The sequence below is a fragment of the Anopheles moucheti genome, chromosome 3 (assembly GCF_943734755.1).
Source record: "Anopheles moucheti chromosome 3, idAnoMoucSN_F20_07, whole genome shotgun sequence".
Lineage (NCBI taxonomy): Eukaryota > Metazoa > Arthropoda > Insecta > Diptera > Culicidae > Anopheles > Anopheles moucheti.
Genome location: NC_069141.1, coordinates 42,820,365 through 42,833,623, shown reverse-complemented (window position 1 = coordinate 42,833,623; position 13,259 = coordinate 42,820,365). Strand labels below are relative to the sequence as shown.

The window sequence follows — 13,259 nt, the reverse complement described above, 5'->3', positions numbered from 1 at the left end:
CTATGTATGCAGTGTTGCCGCTGCAAACTGTGAAACGGAAAACAGTACTACAACAGTTTTGCCACATTCATCGCACAATAGATGTTATGTATCGGAAGTAAGTACAACATTGTAGTTTCTTGTTAATGCATGGTTTGCAGGAATACTGGCAACGGAACCGAAACGACGATTTGCATGAAGTCATTAAAATTAATATGATGAAATTCAATGTAAAACGAATGTAACATATAGATAATGTTTTATCGAAATGTTGTATTTATAAAAGAATACCAACTGAAGTAAATAAATCAATGATACCATTCGCCAATTCTTGAAAAATCTTGTGATAGTTTATTAGGGAATATGGCACACAATTATGATTAACAATTAAACTATCATGCTATATCAATAACACTTATTTATTATAACGACCGAAAATTCCTTTCAAAAATCCATACTGCTTTTTAGGATTAAAAAATCGAAATAATCTCCGACGCCCACCTGTCCTACCCGGTTCCTTATTTTGTTGTGATCTATCATTCGGGTGGTGAGGTAATATCGTTGTTGGTTCCAATTTCCGGGACACTTTGGCTTCGAATCCTTTGTTTTCATCGGCTGTATACACCACGGTTCTTATGTATCCATCTGGATCGAGGACAGAGTATTTTCCAAAGACTGCATTTCCAACTCTCCTTTCCTCATGTGATTTTATGTCATTCGTTTCACGGCTATGGACAGAGTAATCAAATGCGTAATCGGGAGCATCGGTAATTGACGCACTGGTTAGTGTGCTAGCATAAATAATTTGTATCTGAATTCCAAAAAAGCCGATTATAATAACCGAAGTTTGGAAGACGCCAAAACTCAACAGTTTCATACTATTTAAATTAATTTTTGAGTACGTTGAAAATCAATATATAATAAATGCAGTGATAAATAATAAGTGCTCTTTTCGATCATCCTCAAGGAAATGACAAAACATATGCGATGCAGTTTAATATTTATACTCTGCGCAACAGTGACGTTGAGAAAGATAGCACTTCAAAGGGTTATTAAATCGACAACATATCGCAAGAAGTAACGTTTAGCGTGCCAATCAAAGGACGTATTGAAAGACATAATAGCATATGAATAATAACTTCAAGTTGGGTAATGTCACATTAGGTTGCTTATGTCAGCAATAAAATACTATCGATGCTGACATGGCATGTCTTACCATTTGGCAATATTGCAAACTAGTTCAAGTTTTCAAGCTGGGAGTAAAGCCGGCTTCGATCTAGAAAACATGACAGCAACTGTTGGTCAACTTTTTGAAATATTTAGGATATACATTTGGGCGTAAGTGTTATAAAACAGACATTGGAAGGTGAAAATAATTATAGGCACAACACATAAGGTTTTGTCCGCAGGAATCAGACCGTTCATAAGACATAAAACCGAAGTAAATACCACAATACGTATCATTCCAAATACTACATTAGCTCGCAGCTGTTTCGGTTTAGCCATTTCTCCAAAATCAACATGCAACAAGAGACATATTAATATTCGCACAAATAACACCTGCGTGTGATTAAACTTTACAGGTTGCACTGTACTGGTTTTTATCGTAGCAATAGGTGGTGCTGCTGTATTGCCAGTGGTGAATCACCATCGCAATGGTAATGGTTGGGCAGATTATCAATTCAGATATTCTGTGCATGTTGGTCATACAGGTGACATAAATCAACATCACGAAGTTCGCCATGATGATAAAGTAACTGGCCAGTAGAGTCTTATCGACGCGGACGGATTCCGTCGTATAGTGGATTATTCAACAGGATTACAGGATTCGTTGCTAACGTGCAAAGTGGAGGTAGTTCCTGTTGTAAAGCTTGTGTAATCGATAGATTAGGCTCCGCCGGTACATCACACTAAACCAGTCTTGCGTATAAATCCAGTGCATCTAGTAAAAGTTCATCAGACTGCCTCACAGTTTCACATCCCGATAGTTTACGCTTCCGAACAGAGCAATAATGCACATTCGCATACTAGTTTCAAGAGAAAAAATGAAAGTTATCAGTGTTGAAAGCATGCTGTAACCTTAATTTATAAAATGTACTATCGCGGAGTGCATTTTTAGTTCATAGTTTTCTACTTACATTTTGTGTTGACATTAGCGATGTTTTATACTTCATGTATTGAGCCTTTTGCTTATTTTCAAATATTAATGAAATAATATATTGAAACATTAAGAACAATAATAAAAAATATGTGCATCACCTTTACAATTCATCAAAAACGTCGTTGAAAAGCAAAAGTTGAAAAATCCTTATGCATAGTTATCTAACAAACTGTCGCTATCCACGTATCACTGTAAATATATGAGAACGAAAATTGAATTCTTAAAACGATTCCACTAAATCATACGTTCAACCAAAACATCGTTTTAGTTAATTAAATTGTAATTGATCAAACTATTGTAATTGAAAGGTGAACTATTTCATAAATAATATCTACAATAGGAAAGTAGTGTTGTTTGCAAAATAAACGATTTTCCCGTGCAAAAATGTGCAGAAATATTAATTCTTCATAACAGTTAGATAGAAGACTGAGATTGACCAAAACCCATTTTAATTCTAGTAGAAAAAATAATTTAATAAAAATAGTAATTCCAATTTGCAAACAACCTCTCATAACTTTTTATGAAAGGAAGCGTGTCCATGGCGCATCACGACATCATAGTCAAAAATCATATATTAAATGTCTTTGAAATCTTGCTTCCGTAGCAAGAACTGGCTATAAGAATATGTTATAAAAGTAAGTTAAATTTGTTTTATTACAACCATATCGTTAGGTAGCTCTACAAAGCCTTATGTCAGTTTACTGAATTTTTTAATTAAAGATCATGTACAGCAACAAATCGTGGATGTATAATTTACAATACTTCGCGAATCAATAACGTTGAGGATTCATACTAGTTGGGGTAGTTAGTAACGACCATACGGCATTTGTGCGTCATAATGGAAAATAAAAAAATCCTGAAATCATAATCTTTCATTGTACATGAACTAACAATAATTAGGTGCATTGTTTTTATTTACCTTTTATCAAGGTTTTTTTCACATACTGACAAAAATTGAAAAGAATCGTGGAACCATACATTATATGTTTTTTTATGTATTACTAATTTGAATATTAAAAGGCTATTCCTACATTTAAACAATTTCTTCCAATTATTGATATTAGACCAATTCATTACACAAGCACAGATCCTTGTCTTCAAATTGGCAAATGGTTTATATAATTTGAAGTGTTTTTGGCAGTGGCTAGGGAATCAATTGTATTAATACTTCGCTAAAGATTAAGCAATACTCGCTTTTACTCAAACTAAACTTTGAATATTTTCAAACTATAAAACTGTATCTATTGCATAAATGCGCTAAATCAGAAATGAACCGATCAGTAAGTCAGTAAGGATGTTATGATTTGTTTACTTTTAATTTATTTTTGCATGAATTGAGAAATATGTACAAAAAGAAACAATTTATTTAGCTAGCTAGGAAAGTTTCAAACGAACAACTTAATAGTGGTAAGCCGGGTATGCAACCTTCGCCACTGGGAGAGCGACCTTGGCGATCGGGGTGGCGTATACCTTGGCAACTGGAGCAATGACCTTGGCGACCGGGATGGCGGTCTTCACAGGTTCACGACGAACGACAGCATTGAATCCGTTGTGCTCATCGGCGGTGTATTCGACTACTCGGCGGTATCCATCAGCATCAATCAGCGTGTACTGTCCGACAACGTTATCACCGTGACGTTCTTCATGCTGGCTCTTGATATCTCCGGTATGGTCATCGTGCACTGAGTACTCGAAATGGTATTCGGCCGGAGTGTCCGGGTATTCGATGTGTTTGACGGCTACAGGAAGCACAGCAGCGCTGGCAGCGGCCACCAGAGCAAACAGCATACAGTACTAGTGAACATAGAGCGTATTGTTAAATAAATATTTAAGCTATACTTCGTGTGGGACACTTACTTTGAAAGCCATTTTAACTGATTAGTGAATCTGAACTATTGCAAGGCTGGTAGATAACTGATGCTTGGAACTGACCCATGCCGTGGTATTTATACTCGATTCTCCGACAGGTTCTATGTTATTTTAAGTCATTCCTTACAATATGATTGCAGAAAGACCTCCCACATGGTATGTAAAATTTGATCGCAAAATTAGTATAAGCCTTCCCCACCTAAGTCTATATCGAACGTGCTACAGTTTTATCTGCCACTTACGTTCAACCTTCCATACATTTAAAGACACACCAGAATCGCGGTTATGTTCTCTTCCTCTTTGCAGATTTTACCACGCCTATCTCAATTGATTCGGGTGGAAATGTGCTACTAGATTTGCGAGCACGATTTTTGCAGCAAAGTCACGTGCTGTCGAAAGGTGTGTACATGACACCAGACAGACCAGACAGGTCACCATTTTGGCTATTCCTTTTTATTCACTTATCCGTTGTATCCCCGGTACCAGTCCCTATGTGGTAGCATATTGAAATTAGTGCTCGAAATTTGCAATGGAACTGTACTATATAGAAATCGAAAACTACACTAACACAATTTGTTATTTTTTTACTGTAGAACATCACGGTGGCGAAAAGTCGGTGATACATGTAACTCCATCAGATCAAAACTCAAACATCTACGTCGGAAATAGTATATACTCGGTGAGCCATGGTGAGTATGTGCGCACATTTTATGGCTAGATTATGTATGTGGTTTATTTAGACTATCTGATCAAGGATAATTGGCTTGACCAGATTGGAATTGCCTGTTTAGGTCTGATATCGATGAAAGCCTCAATGGCAGTTTCTGCATGTAGTGACTATTTATTTTTGTTTTGTGCAAAACGTTGTATAAAAGATCTGAAATGTTGAATGGTCACCATCATTCGCAGACCGATACTCCTTGCAATCAGTAAGCCATCGCAACACTTTGAACAATTTTTATCAAAAAATGGCTTTCAAAGTAAGTGTTTTACATTATTTGTAATAGTTTTTGGGGGTTTATATCATATAGCTTAAATAATATTTATTTAATCATTTGCTCTATGTTCACTAGTACTGTATGCTGTTTGCTCTGGTGGCCGCTGCCAGCGCTGCTGTGCTTCCTGTAGCCGTCAAACACATCGAATACCCGGACACTCCGACCGAATACCATTTCGAGTACTCCGTGCACGATGACCATACCGGAGATATCAAAAGCCAGCATGAAGAACGTCACGGTGATAACGTTGTCGGACAGTACACGCTGATTGATGCTGATGGATACCGCCGAGTGGTCGAATACACCGCCGATGAGCACAACGGATTCAATGCTGTCGTTCGTCGTGAACCTGTGAAGACCGCCATCCCGGTCGCCAAGGTCATTGCTCCAGTTGCCAAGGTATACGCCGCCCCGATCGCCAAGGTCGCTGTCCCAGTGGCGAAGGTTGCCTACCCTTCGTACCATTACTAGGATATCCCATTCATTATTATTACTTAACTAGTTAAACATTTATAGAAATAAACTGTGAAAATAAAGTTTCATAATTGGAGTTGTGTATTTTACAAATGAAGTTCAGCTTTTAGTGTTCCGAAAGTGTCCCGATGAAGTATAATGGAAGTATGTGCATATCAGCAGAGGAAATTGGACATATATTGCTAATAAACATCAAGTAAGAACGTGTCACAGCAACGATTGAATAGTCAGAATTCATAATAGATTGAGCTTAATATTCGATAATGTCGCAAACAACAATTATTTAATGAACGAAAACAAAATATCATACTGCAGTTGAAATTCAAACATGGTAGCATACGAACTGCAACTTCGTATAAGCACAAGTAAAAAGATAATCGCATAAAAGGAAAATGTTACTTGTAACTGAAAACAACAGCGCACACGATGCGAACGATTTTAATATTTCAAATTAAGTGCTGTAATAAATAATATAAAATAAGAAATAAAAGATATGAAAAATATGAAAAGTAATTAGTCTAAATTTTTTAATTAGTTTTATCATTCTAATTAAAAACTACTTATCATTGATATTAATTAGTTATAGTGATGGTCAGTAGTATCATTAATAATTCATTTACATTTTTTCACTTGAAAGTCTATTAATTATTTTAAAAAAATGAGAGGCGAAAGCGACCCAGGAGGTCCAAAACCTAAAAAAAAATCCAACAACAACATTTTAAATAATGAGTCAGGTCTGTTCGACAACACGTGGCAAAATGTTTGCAATATCTAGTGGAATTGGCTAGACTAGAGACATTTTTTTGAGAACTTCGTAGATGAACGATTTACAAACATCAAGTTTGCAATCATATAACAAGAAATCGAAACTACATGACGAGAAATTGTTCAATTCGGTCATATCTAAGGCGTCCGAGTCTGCGACACTGTTAATCGATTGATGCACAGTACATCTGATCTTGTGCTCTTGTGCTGTCATAAAGAAACTAAGAGTCATAATCAAACATATTTTTTCCTTGCTTCAATGTCACATTTTCTTGAGAAATTGTGTTAATGAAGTCAGTTGCATTTCACTGTCGCTTCACTTTTGATTGCTTCATTAGCAAGTCGATGTTTTTTGCTCTTGTACTATACTATTACTCTGGCCATTCTGACAAGAATAGCCATTCTTTACATCCGTCCAAGACCTAACATTATCTGGACAAAATTGGCACGCCTTTGGACGTCGGAATGGGCGTTGTAATAAACGCGAAGTGCGCGATGCTACCAATGTGTCTTTAATTGTGCCTTACATAATCATTGCAATAGCACAGTGTGAGATATAGTACATACAAGACACGCGGTAATAGGATTATTTGCTCAGCTCAAATAAGGCATGTGCCATGAGGTGACAAATTAATAAGTAATAGCACTGGTGACAGTATTTCGTGCGCGGGAGACATAAAGTAGTGAGAGTTGAAGAAAAAAAGGAAGAAAAAATATACATGGTCGGTTACACCTCTGGCCCCGTTTCGAACATACTTTTTTCGGTATATTGACAGCAACAGAAGAACCGTTTGGAAAACGAGTTTTAGGTGTGCGTTGCCGCTGCGTCCTTTGCGTAGGTGCAAGTTGTCTTTTGCGGGTAAGTGTGGCCGCTAATGCAAGGTTGTTTAGTTGTCAGCTAGATTTCAGTTACATCTCGCTCGATGCACGACTGGGAGGCGTATTATTTGGTAGATGAAATGCAGCGTAATTTGGCTGGTGCTGTTAGGAGCTGGATGGAGGTGCCGTAGACCCAGAACTGGTTCACGTTACAGCGAGAGATTTAGGATGAAATTGAGTTGATTTTATGGCGCGATTACAGCAAATACCTACGACTGAGCATGCACCGTTTCTTCTGCCACCGGTTTTTGGTGCTTGATTTTTAATGTTTTATGTATGCCACTGTCACGCCGACATGCGTAAGATGCAGGTTTTACCACAGAAGTAGTTGAACTTGATGTAAACCTGGCTGGTAGGAACTTTGTGGTAGGATGGCTTAGTAATACTTGTTAGAAAACGAACTATAAAAAGCAGTAGATACTAGCGGAACTACATCAGTTAGCAACAGCTTCGTTACAGTTCACAGTCAATTCCGAGCAGCACTCACCGAAATGGCTTTCAAAGTAAGTATTGAGTATTAATTACATTTAAGTAAAGTAAATCATTAAAATAAACATGTTCTCTACTTAGCTCTTCGTTACTTTGGCCGTCCTGGGCGTTGCCAATGCCGTTCTTCTCCCAACCTTGGTTAAGAAAGTTGAACTGGAAGCTCCTGCCGAATATCAGTTCTCGTACTCCGTGCATGACGAACACACCGGAGATATCAAGAGCCAGCAGGAGGAACGCCACGGTGATGATGTCAAGGGACAGTACACCCTGGTCGATGCCGATGGACACCGTCGTGTCGTTGACTACACCGCCGATGAGCACAACGGATTCAACGCCGTCGTCCGCCGTGAGCCACTGACGGGACACAAGCTGGTAAAGACTGTGGTTCCAGTTGCCAAAGTAGCCGTACCGGTTGCCCACTATGTAGCTCCTACCTACAAGGTTGCCGTGCCTGTTGCCAAATATGCTGTCCCTGTTACCAAGGTTGTCGCTCCGGCCCATGTTGCTACTGTAAGCTTCTCTGCACCAAGCCTTACCTATCACTACTAAGCATGATTATTGCCCTGTTCGTATAGTGTCAGTACTTTTTCAATAAATGTAGCGTAACATGTTTCCTTTGTCAATAACTACCTTTGTTTGAATTTAGAATATTTATCGCTGTAAAAATAAGCATCAGTACACTGACTGATTTTGGGGATGTAAATCACATAACTCACGACCATGTATTGCTCGGCGCATGTAAACAAGAAACGCATTTTACTGCACGTAGGTAAATTTGCATGTTGAGTATGGTAATATGGCTAGTAATTGCATCTGACAGCAACATTCATAACTCCCGCAACGAAAGATGCAACCATTCATGTCTCCCGTGTGTTTGGTTAGGAAGATCAGACAAAAAACACACACCTCCAAAGAAAGTGACCATGCCAAGTGGTGAACTTGTCGAGCATACTCTATTTCAAGCGATGTAAAGAAGGGAAAAAAATAACCTCGAAACCGCGGGTGAACAGGTTTCTACGGATCACAGATTGTTGCCAAAAATGAAAATAAAACGAAAGAAAACATGTGGCACTCTCAAAATGGGGGTATCTTGCCCGTAGGCCACTGGCGGTTGAAATTTCGGTAAAAGTATAACGCCTTCGAACGCCAAGTCGTGAGTTCGGGCCGGCTGTCGTCGAAAGGGTTTGTACAGTGTCGGATCAAACCCGAACTACTTTGTTGGACGATTGCTTGCCATCGCTTTGTAGTGCGTGGACTAGCCCTCAATTATTATCGACGAGGTGGTTCAAAACGAAAGAGAAGGGATGACCGAACGCAGCCCCCGGGTCACATACGAGTCCCCAGATTTGGGGAGGCCGATTTGTGGCGATCGCCTTCCCTCCCTTGCTAGTCAAGAATTGGGACTTTTCTTTTCGCATTTGCAGATTCCACTGATGGAGCGTATGCGTGAGGAGCACGTTCTCGTTCATTCTCTTTCTCGAGTGCATACCCTCGGAAGGGGAAAAGATCGCGATCGCCTCCAGGTAGTGGTTGGCGAGCGAACTCTTCTGGGTCTTGTGCACAGTTCGGACAAGCCGAAAGGCAACCTTGAAAGTAGTCGAATGGTGGTGTTATATAATCGAAACACGATACTCTTGATCCAAAATTGTTCGATCGAGATCATGGGATGCCGGCAGCTGGGGAACAAGTTTTTATTTCGGAGCAGCGGCTCAGCATGTGGCTAGGGATAGTGGGTCTCAGATAGGGGTAACAGGAACAACGGTCGCACTGAACGTTGACTGAGCTGCTTGCTTGTGAGAAATATGTGTGTCAATGGAATGAAAGTGAAAACGGCAGTACAACCATGGACGATATAAAAGGGAACACGTCAATGTCTGGGACTGCCTTCTCAGAGAGAGTACGATCAGTCGTTACACGTATTAAGGATGGGAGTGGCCCTTGCTAATATGTTCCTGGAAATTACGCGTTTAACACACATTACGCGAAGGTCACTGATCTGAAACATGTTTACTTCTTGTAAGTTATAACTTGCAATACTCACGATTCTTTTGATGTTTTTTTCGATAAAGATCGGTCATACCGTAATGCTGTTTCTATGGATGTATCATTTAATAATAATAAATAAATAGTATTCATATTTGCGAAACCTTCCAATAACGCGTTGAAATAATGTTACAAAATAGCAATATTTTATTTCTAGTATAAGCATAAACCTATTACATGGAGCAGAATTCTGCTTTTCTATGGATTCTATTTTTCTATCAGTGAAAACTATACCATCAGTTGATTATTCTGAACTGGTTTTCTGAGGTTTGTTATGATACGTTAAACAACTCAATAGGTCATGGCTCCCATAGTTAATAAATAATATAAAATTTTACCGCATAGCTGGAAAATTAGTATAAAGTACGAGGTTAAAATCCGGATGGGTTAACTCACTGCACTGTTCCTGTTGCGTGAGAGAGGACAAGTTAATTAAGAAAGTCATTTAAAACAAACCAGTAGAGAAATTATAGAACTGCAATCAAAAATCACCGAAATATTAGCACATTCACAGAAACTATAAAAATAAATCAAGTAAATTTTCATGTTTTACTAAAATTGGTTTAATATATAAAAGTTATATGTTGATAACACATTCTTAAATGTTTTTCAAATTCAACCAATAATTAATAAACTAACATTTTACTTTTCGTAATGCATTTCGAGCTGACTAAGATTCGAGATTCTTTTTCGTATCCATTTATGTAAAGGCGTTTAGGGTCTCCCAAATGTCAAGAACCCTGGTTTCTTTTAGTCACCCCTAATATATTTCAAAATAATGCCAGTTTTGTTGAGTTTAAACAAATTAGATTCGACCCTACACATTGTGCCGGTTTTGTAAGACAGAATGTGCCACTGCAATCGCTTTAGTCGTAGCCAAATTGTTTCATCATTAGCTAACCACGGGATCATCATAACACAACCCTTTCGGATAAACGGGCCATTTTGACAAACTGATTCCGTGGGAAATTGAGCTAAGGATCGAATGTTAAGGTCATGGTGTGCACGACTAAGTTACCTTCAGGCACATTGCTGCCAAAATTGAAAGAAACCCTAACCCAAAGCTTCATCAGGCATTGGTTTTGTACCGGAGGCATCTTTCATGCTCCATGGGAGATCGATTTGAAATCTCCAAGCACGCAACCCTAGCGTAATGGGATAAATACATATTTCATCGTTTGTTGGTAGCCTTAGAGCAAATGGGCGTAGGATACCGTTTAGCGTCACACATAGATTTATTTATTTTATTATATATTACGAAAACTGCATCAAAAAACTTTAAATAGTGTCGGCAACGTATACAAAATGGAAGTTATGGAAATATGGACTTATAAAGTACTTGATTGAATGCTTCTCCATTCTCAGATTGTAAGTCTGACACATTATGCAGGTCTGGCCTCACTGAGGATCTGTGAGGCCGAACTGAGTGACATACTAAATAGGTTTTACCGACTCGTCTACCCGCTTTACGGCGCTGACCCTACAGCTTGGTGGTTTTCAGTATGGTAGGGAGACAGATTTTTGCAACATCTGAATCATGCCCGCAAGCGTTATGCGTGAGTGATTTCGCGAAGAGATGGCAGCGGGCAGGCGGGGAAAAATAACAAAACTCATATTTTGCATGTACTGCCCAAAACGAACTATCTGACCGGACAGATTGTAGGAAGGGTAGCCAAAAAACTTCGAAAGATAATCAATGATGGCAAAAAATAGCAACCGGCGAATATTGAAGCGATGTGAAGGATTGGAAGTGGCAAACTGGCAAGAATACGCCGTGGAACACTACTGACAACGCACGACCTGCAACCGATCACTAGGGGTTGATAGTTCAACAATTTGGGGGACCCGATCGCATCGGATATAAATAGCGAATTTTTGCATCAAATCAGCATCAGTTCATTCAAAGCCTTCAGTAGGACACAGTCGAGCAGAGTGGTAACGAGACTTCTCAATCAGCAATAATAGAAAATGGCATTCAAAGTAAGAACAGTCAGATGGATGTATCATTTCGAAATGTACAATAATATGATTTTTTGCAGTTTCTGGCAGTCGTAGCTTTCCTGGCTGTTGCCAGTGCTCAGCACTACGACCCACACCATTACCAGCCACAGTACCACCAGTACCATCATGAACCGGCCGTTGTCAAGACCATCCAGCCTGCTCTTATCAAGACCGTCCAGCCCGCTCTGGTCAAGACCGTCAAGCACGTCGAATACCCAGAAGCCCCGGCTGAGTACCAGTTCCAATACTCCGTGCATGATGAACACACCGGAGATATCAAGAGCCAGCAGGAGGAACGCCACGGTGATGATGTCAAGGGCCAGTACACCCTGATCGATGCCGATGGCCACCGTCGTGTCGTTGACTACACCGCCGATGAGCACAACGGATTCAACGCCGTCGTCCGCCGTGAGCCCCTGGAGGGACACAAGATCGTCAAGACCATCGCCCCAGTTGCCAAAGTGATTGCCCCTCTGCCTGTCGCCAAGGTGTACAGCGCTCCGATCACTAAAGTTATCGCTCCTCAGGTTCACTACAGCCATCAGCCTCACTACGACCAGCACTACTAAGCGGCTATTAGATCGATAAGACAACGCTTCAACGGAGTAATCTAAATCGGACCTATTGTCTATTTTCACCTTTCATGTCATGCTGCTTCATCTTCCATTCATGCTAGTTCAATTGTAATACGAATACAATGTAAATAAAAAAGAAACAAATCTATACACTGTAATACTTTCTGAAGTACTAGCGCCATGTTCCATACGTATATTTGGTTAACGTTGCTCGTTATACTTTTTGAAAAGTAGACCATCTGGCGAGGCAGCTTAGCGTGAAAGAAAACAATTATAACAACCACATGAACACGATTTGGGTATTCTAAACGTACTTCATTGTGGACAGTTTTTCGAAGTATAAATGAAAGATTGAAATAGTTTTAACTAAATTAACAAAAATCTTTTAAAAATAAAGATTTACACATTTTTATAGATTGTGTATTGATGTTCATATTTCGATTGATGCAATAATGAAAATCATAATTTTTAAACACGTTTCAGCTACGTGATGCTGTAAACAAGAATCGAAAATTCGGTTTAAACGGTCATTCCTGAAACCAATCGGACGAAATTCTTTGGTTTGGATTGATAAAGCAAGTGTGGTAATATACTTTGGCTTATACAAAATCCGAAAAAGGAGGAAAATAAAAATTAATAGTTTTTTATTTCCTATGAATTTTTCGTTTATTAAGGAAGTCACGGAAATTTAACGTTGACTGATGTAAACATCGCGCTAATGGAATGTTACAAATAAGTAAAGGTACGTTTTAACTCTGTGTGTTAAGGTGGCTGCAGAATATCTACATCTGAAGGAAGCATTGAAGCATTGATTATTAATCGTATCGTAGTTTAATTATTAACTTTATTTAATTTATTTATTTAATAACTTACCAATTTAACTTTATCAAAGTTTAAAGCAAAGTTTATCTATTAGTAAATATAGTAGTATTTATTCATCAGTATTAAATATTTTATTTGTCGCATTGATTACATTATCTTAGTCTACGACAACATAAGAAGAGTAAACTAGGACAGTATGAAAGC

The 13,259-nt window shown here is 38.8% G+C and overlaps 4 protein-coding genes and 1 pseudogene across 4 annotated transcripts; 4 read left to right on the top strand and 1 right to left on the bottom strand.

Annotated features, from left to right (window-relative positions):
• The first annotated feature begins 81 nt into the window (after positions 1-81).
• LOC128302706 (pupal cuticle protein Edg-84A-like) lies at positions 82-2,044 on the top strand (annotated as a pseudogene).
• A 1,477-nt stretch (positions 2,045-3,521) lies between these two features.
• LOC128305333 (cuticle protein 7-like) lies at positions 3,522-4,009 on the bottom strand. The gene is made up of 2 exons (XM_053042721.1): positions 3,998-4,009; positions 3,522-3,934 (listed from the first exon to the last, which is right to left on the bottom strand). The coding sequence occupies exons 1-2, from the start codon at positions 4,007-4,009 to the stop codon at positions 3,539-3,541; spliced, it is 408 nt and encodes a 135-aa protein (XP_052898681.1). The 3' UTR covers positions 3,522-3,538.
• Positions 4,010-4,977: 968 nt separating this feature from the next.
• Positions 4,978-5,478, top strand: LOC128305334 (larval cuticle protein A2B-like). Its single transcript, XM_053042722.1, has 2 exons — positions 4,978-4,989; positions 5,083-5,478. The coding sequence occupies exons 1-2, from the start codon at positions 4,978-4,980 to the stop codon at positions 5,476-5,478; spliced, it is 408 nt and encodes a 135-aa protein (XP_052898682.1).
• Positions 5,479-7,530: 2,052 nt separating this feature from the next.
• LOC128305343 (larval cuticle protein A2B-like) lies at positions 7,531-8,163 on the top strand. Its single transcript, XM_053042733.1, has 2 exons — positions 7,531-7,628; positions 7,696-8,163. Exons 1-2 carry the CDS (start codon positions 7,617-7,619, stop codon positions 8,161-8,163), a joined length of 480 nt encoding a protein of 159 aa, XP_052898693.1. The 5' UTR covers positions 7,531-7,616.
• A 3,406-nt stretch (positions 8,164-11,569) lies between these two features.
• LOC128305332 (larval cuticle protein A2B-like) lies at positions 11,570-12,227 on the top strand. Its single transcript, XM_053042720.1, has 2 exons — positions 11,570-11,637; positions 11,697-12,227. Exons 1-2 carry the CDS (start codon positions 11,626-11,628, stop codon positions 12,225-12,227), a joined length of 543 nt encoding a protein of 180 aa, XP_052898680.1. The 5' UTR covers positions 11,570-11,625.
• The last annotated feature ends 1,032 nt before the right edge of the window (positions 12,228-13,259 follow it).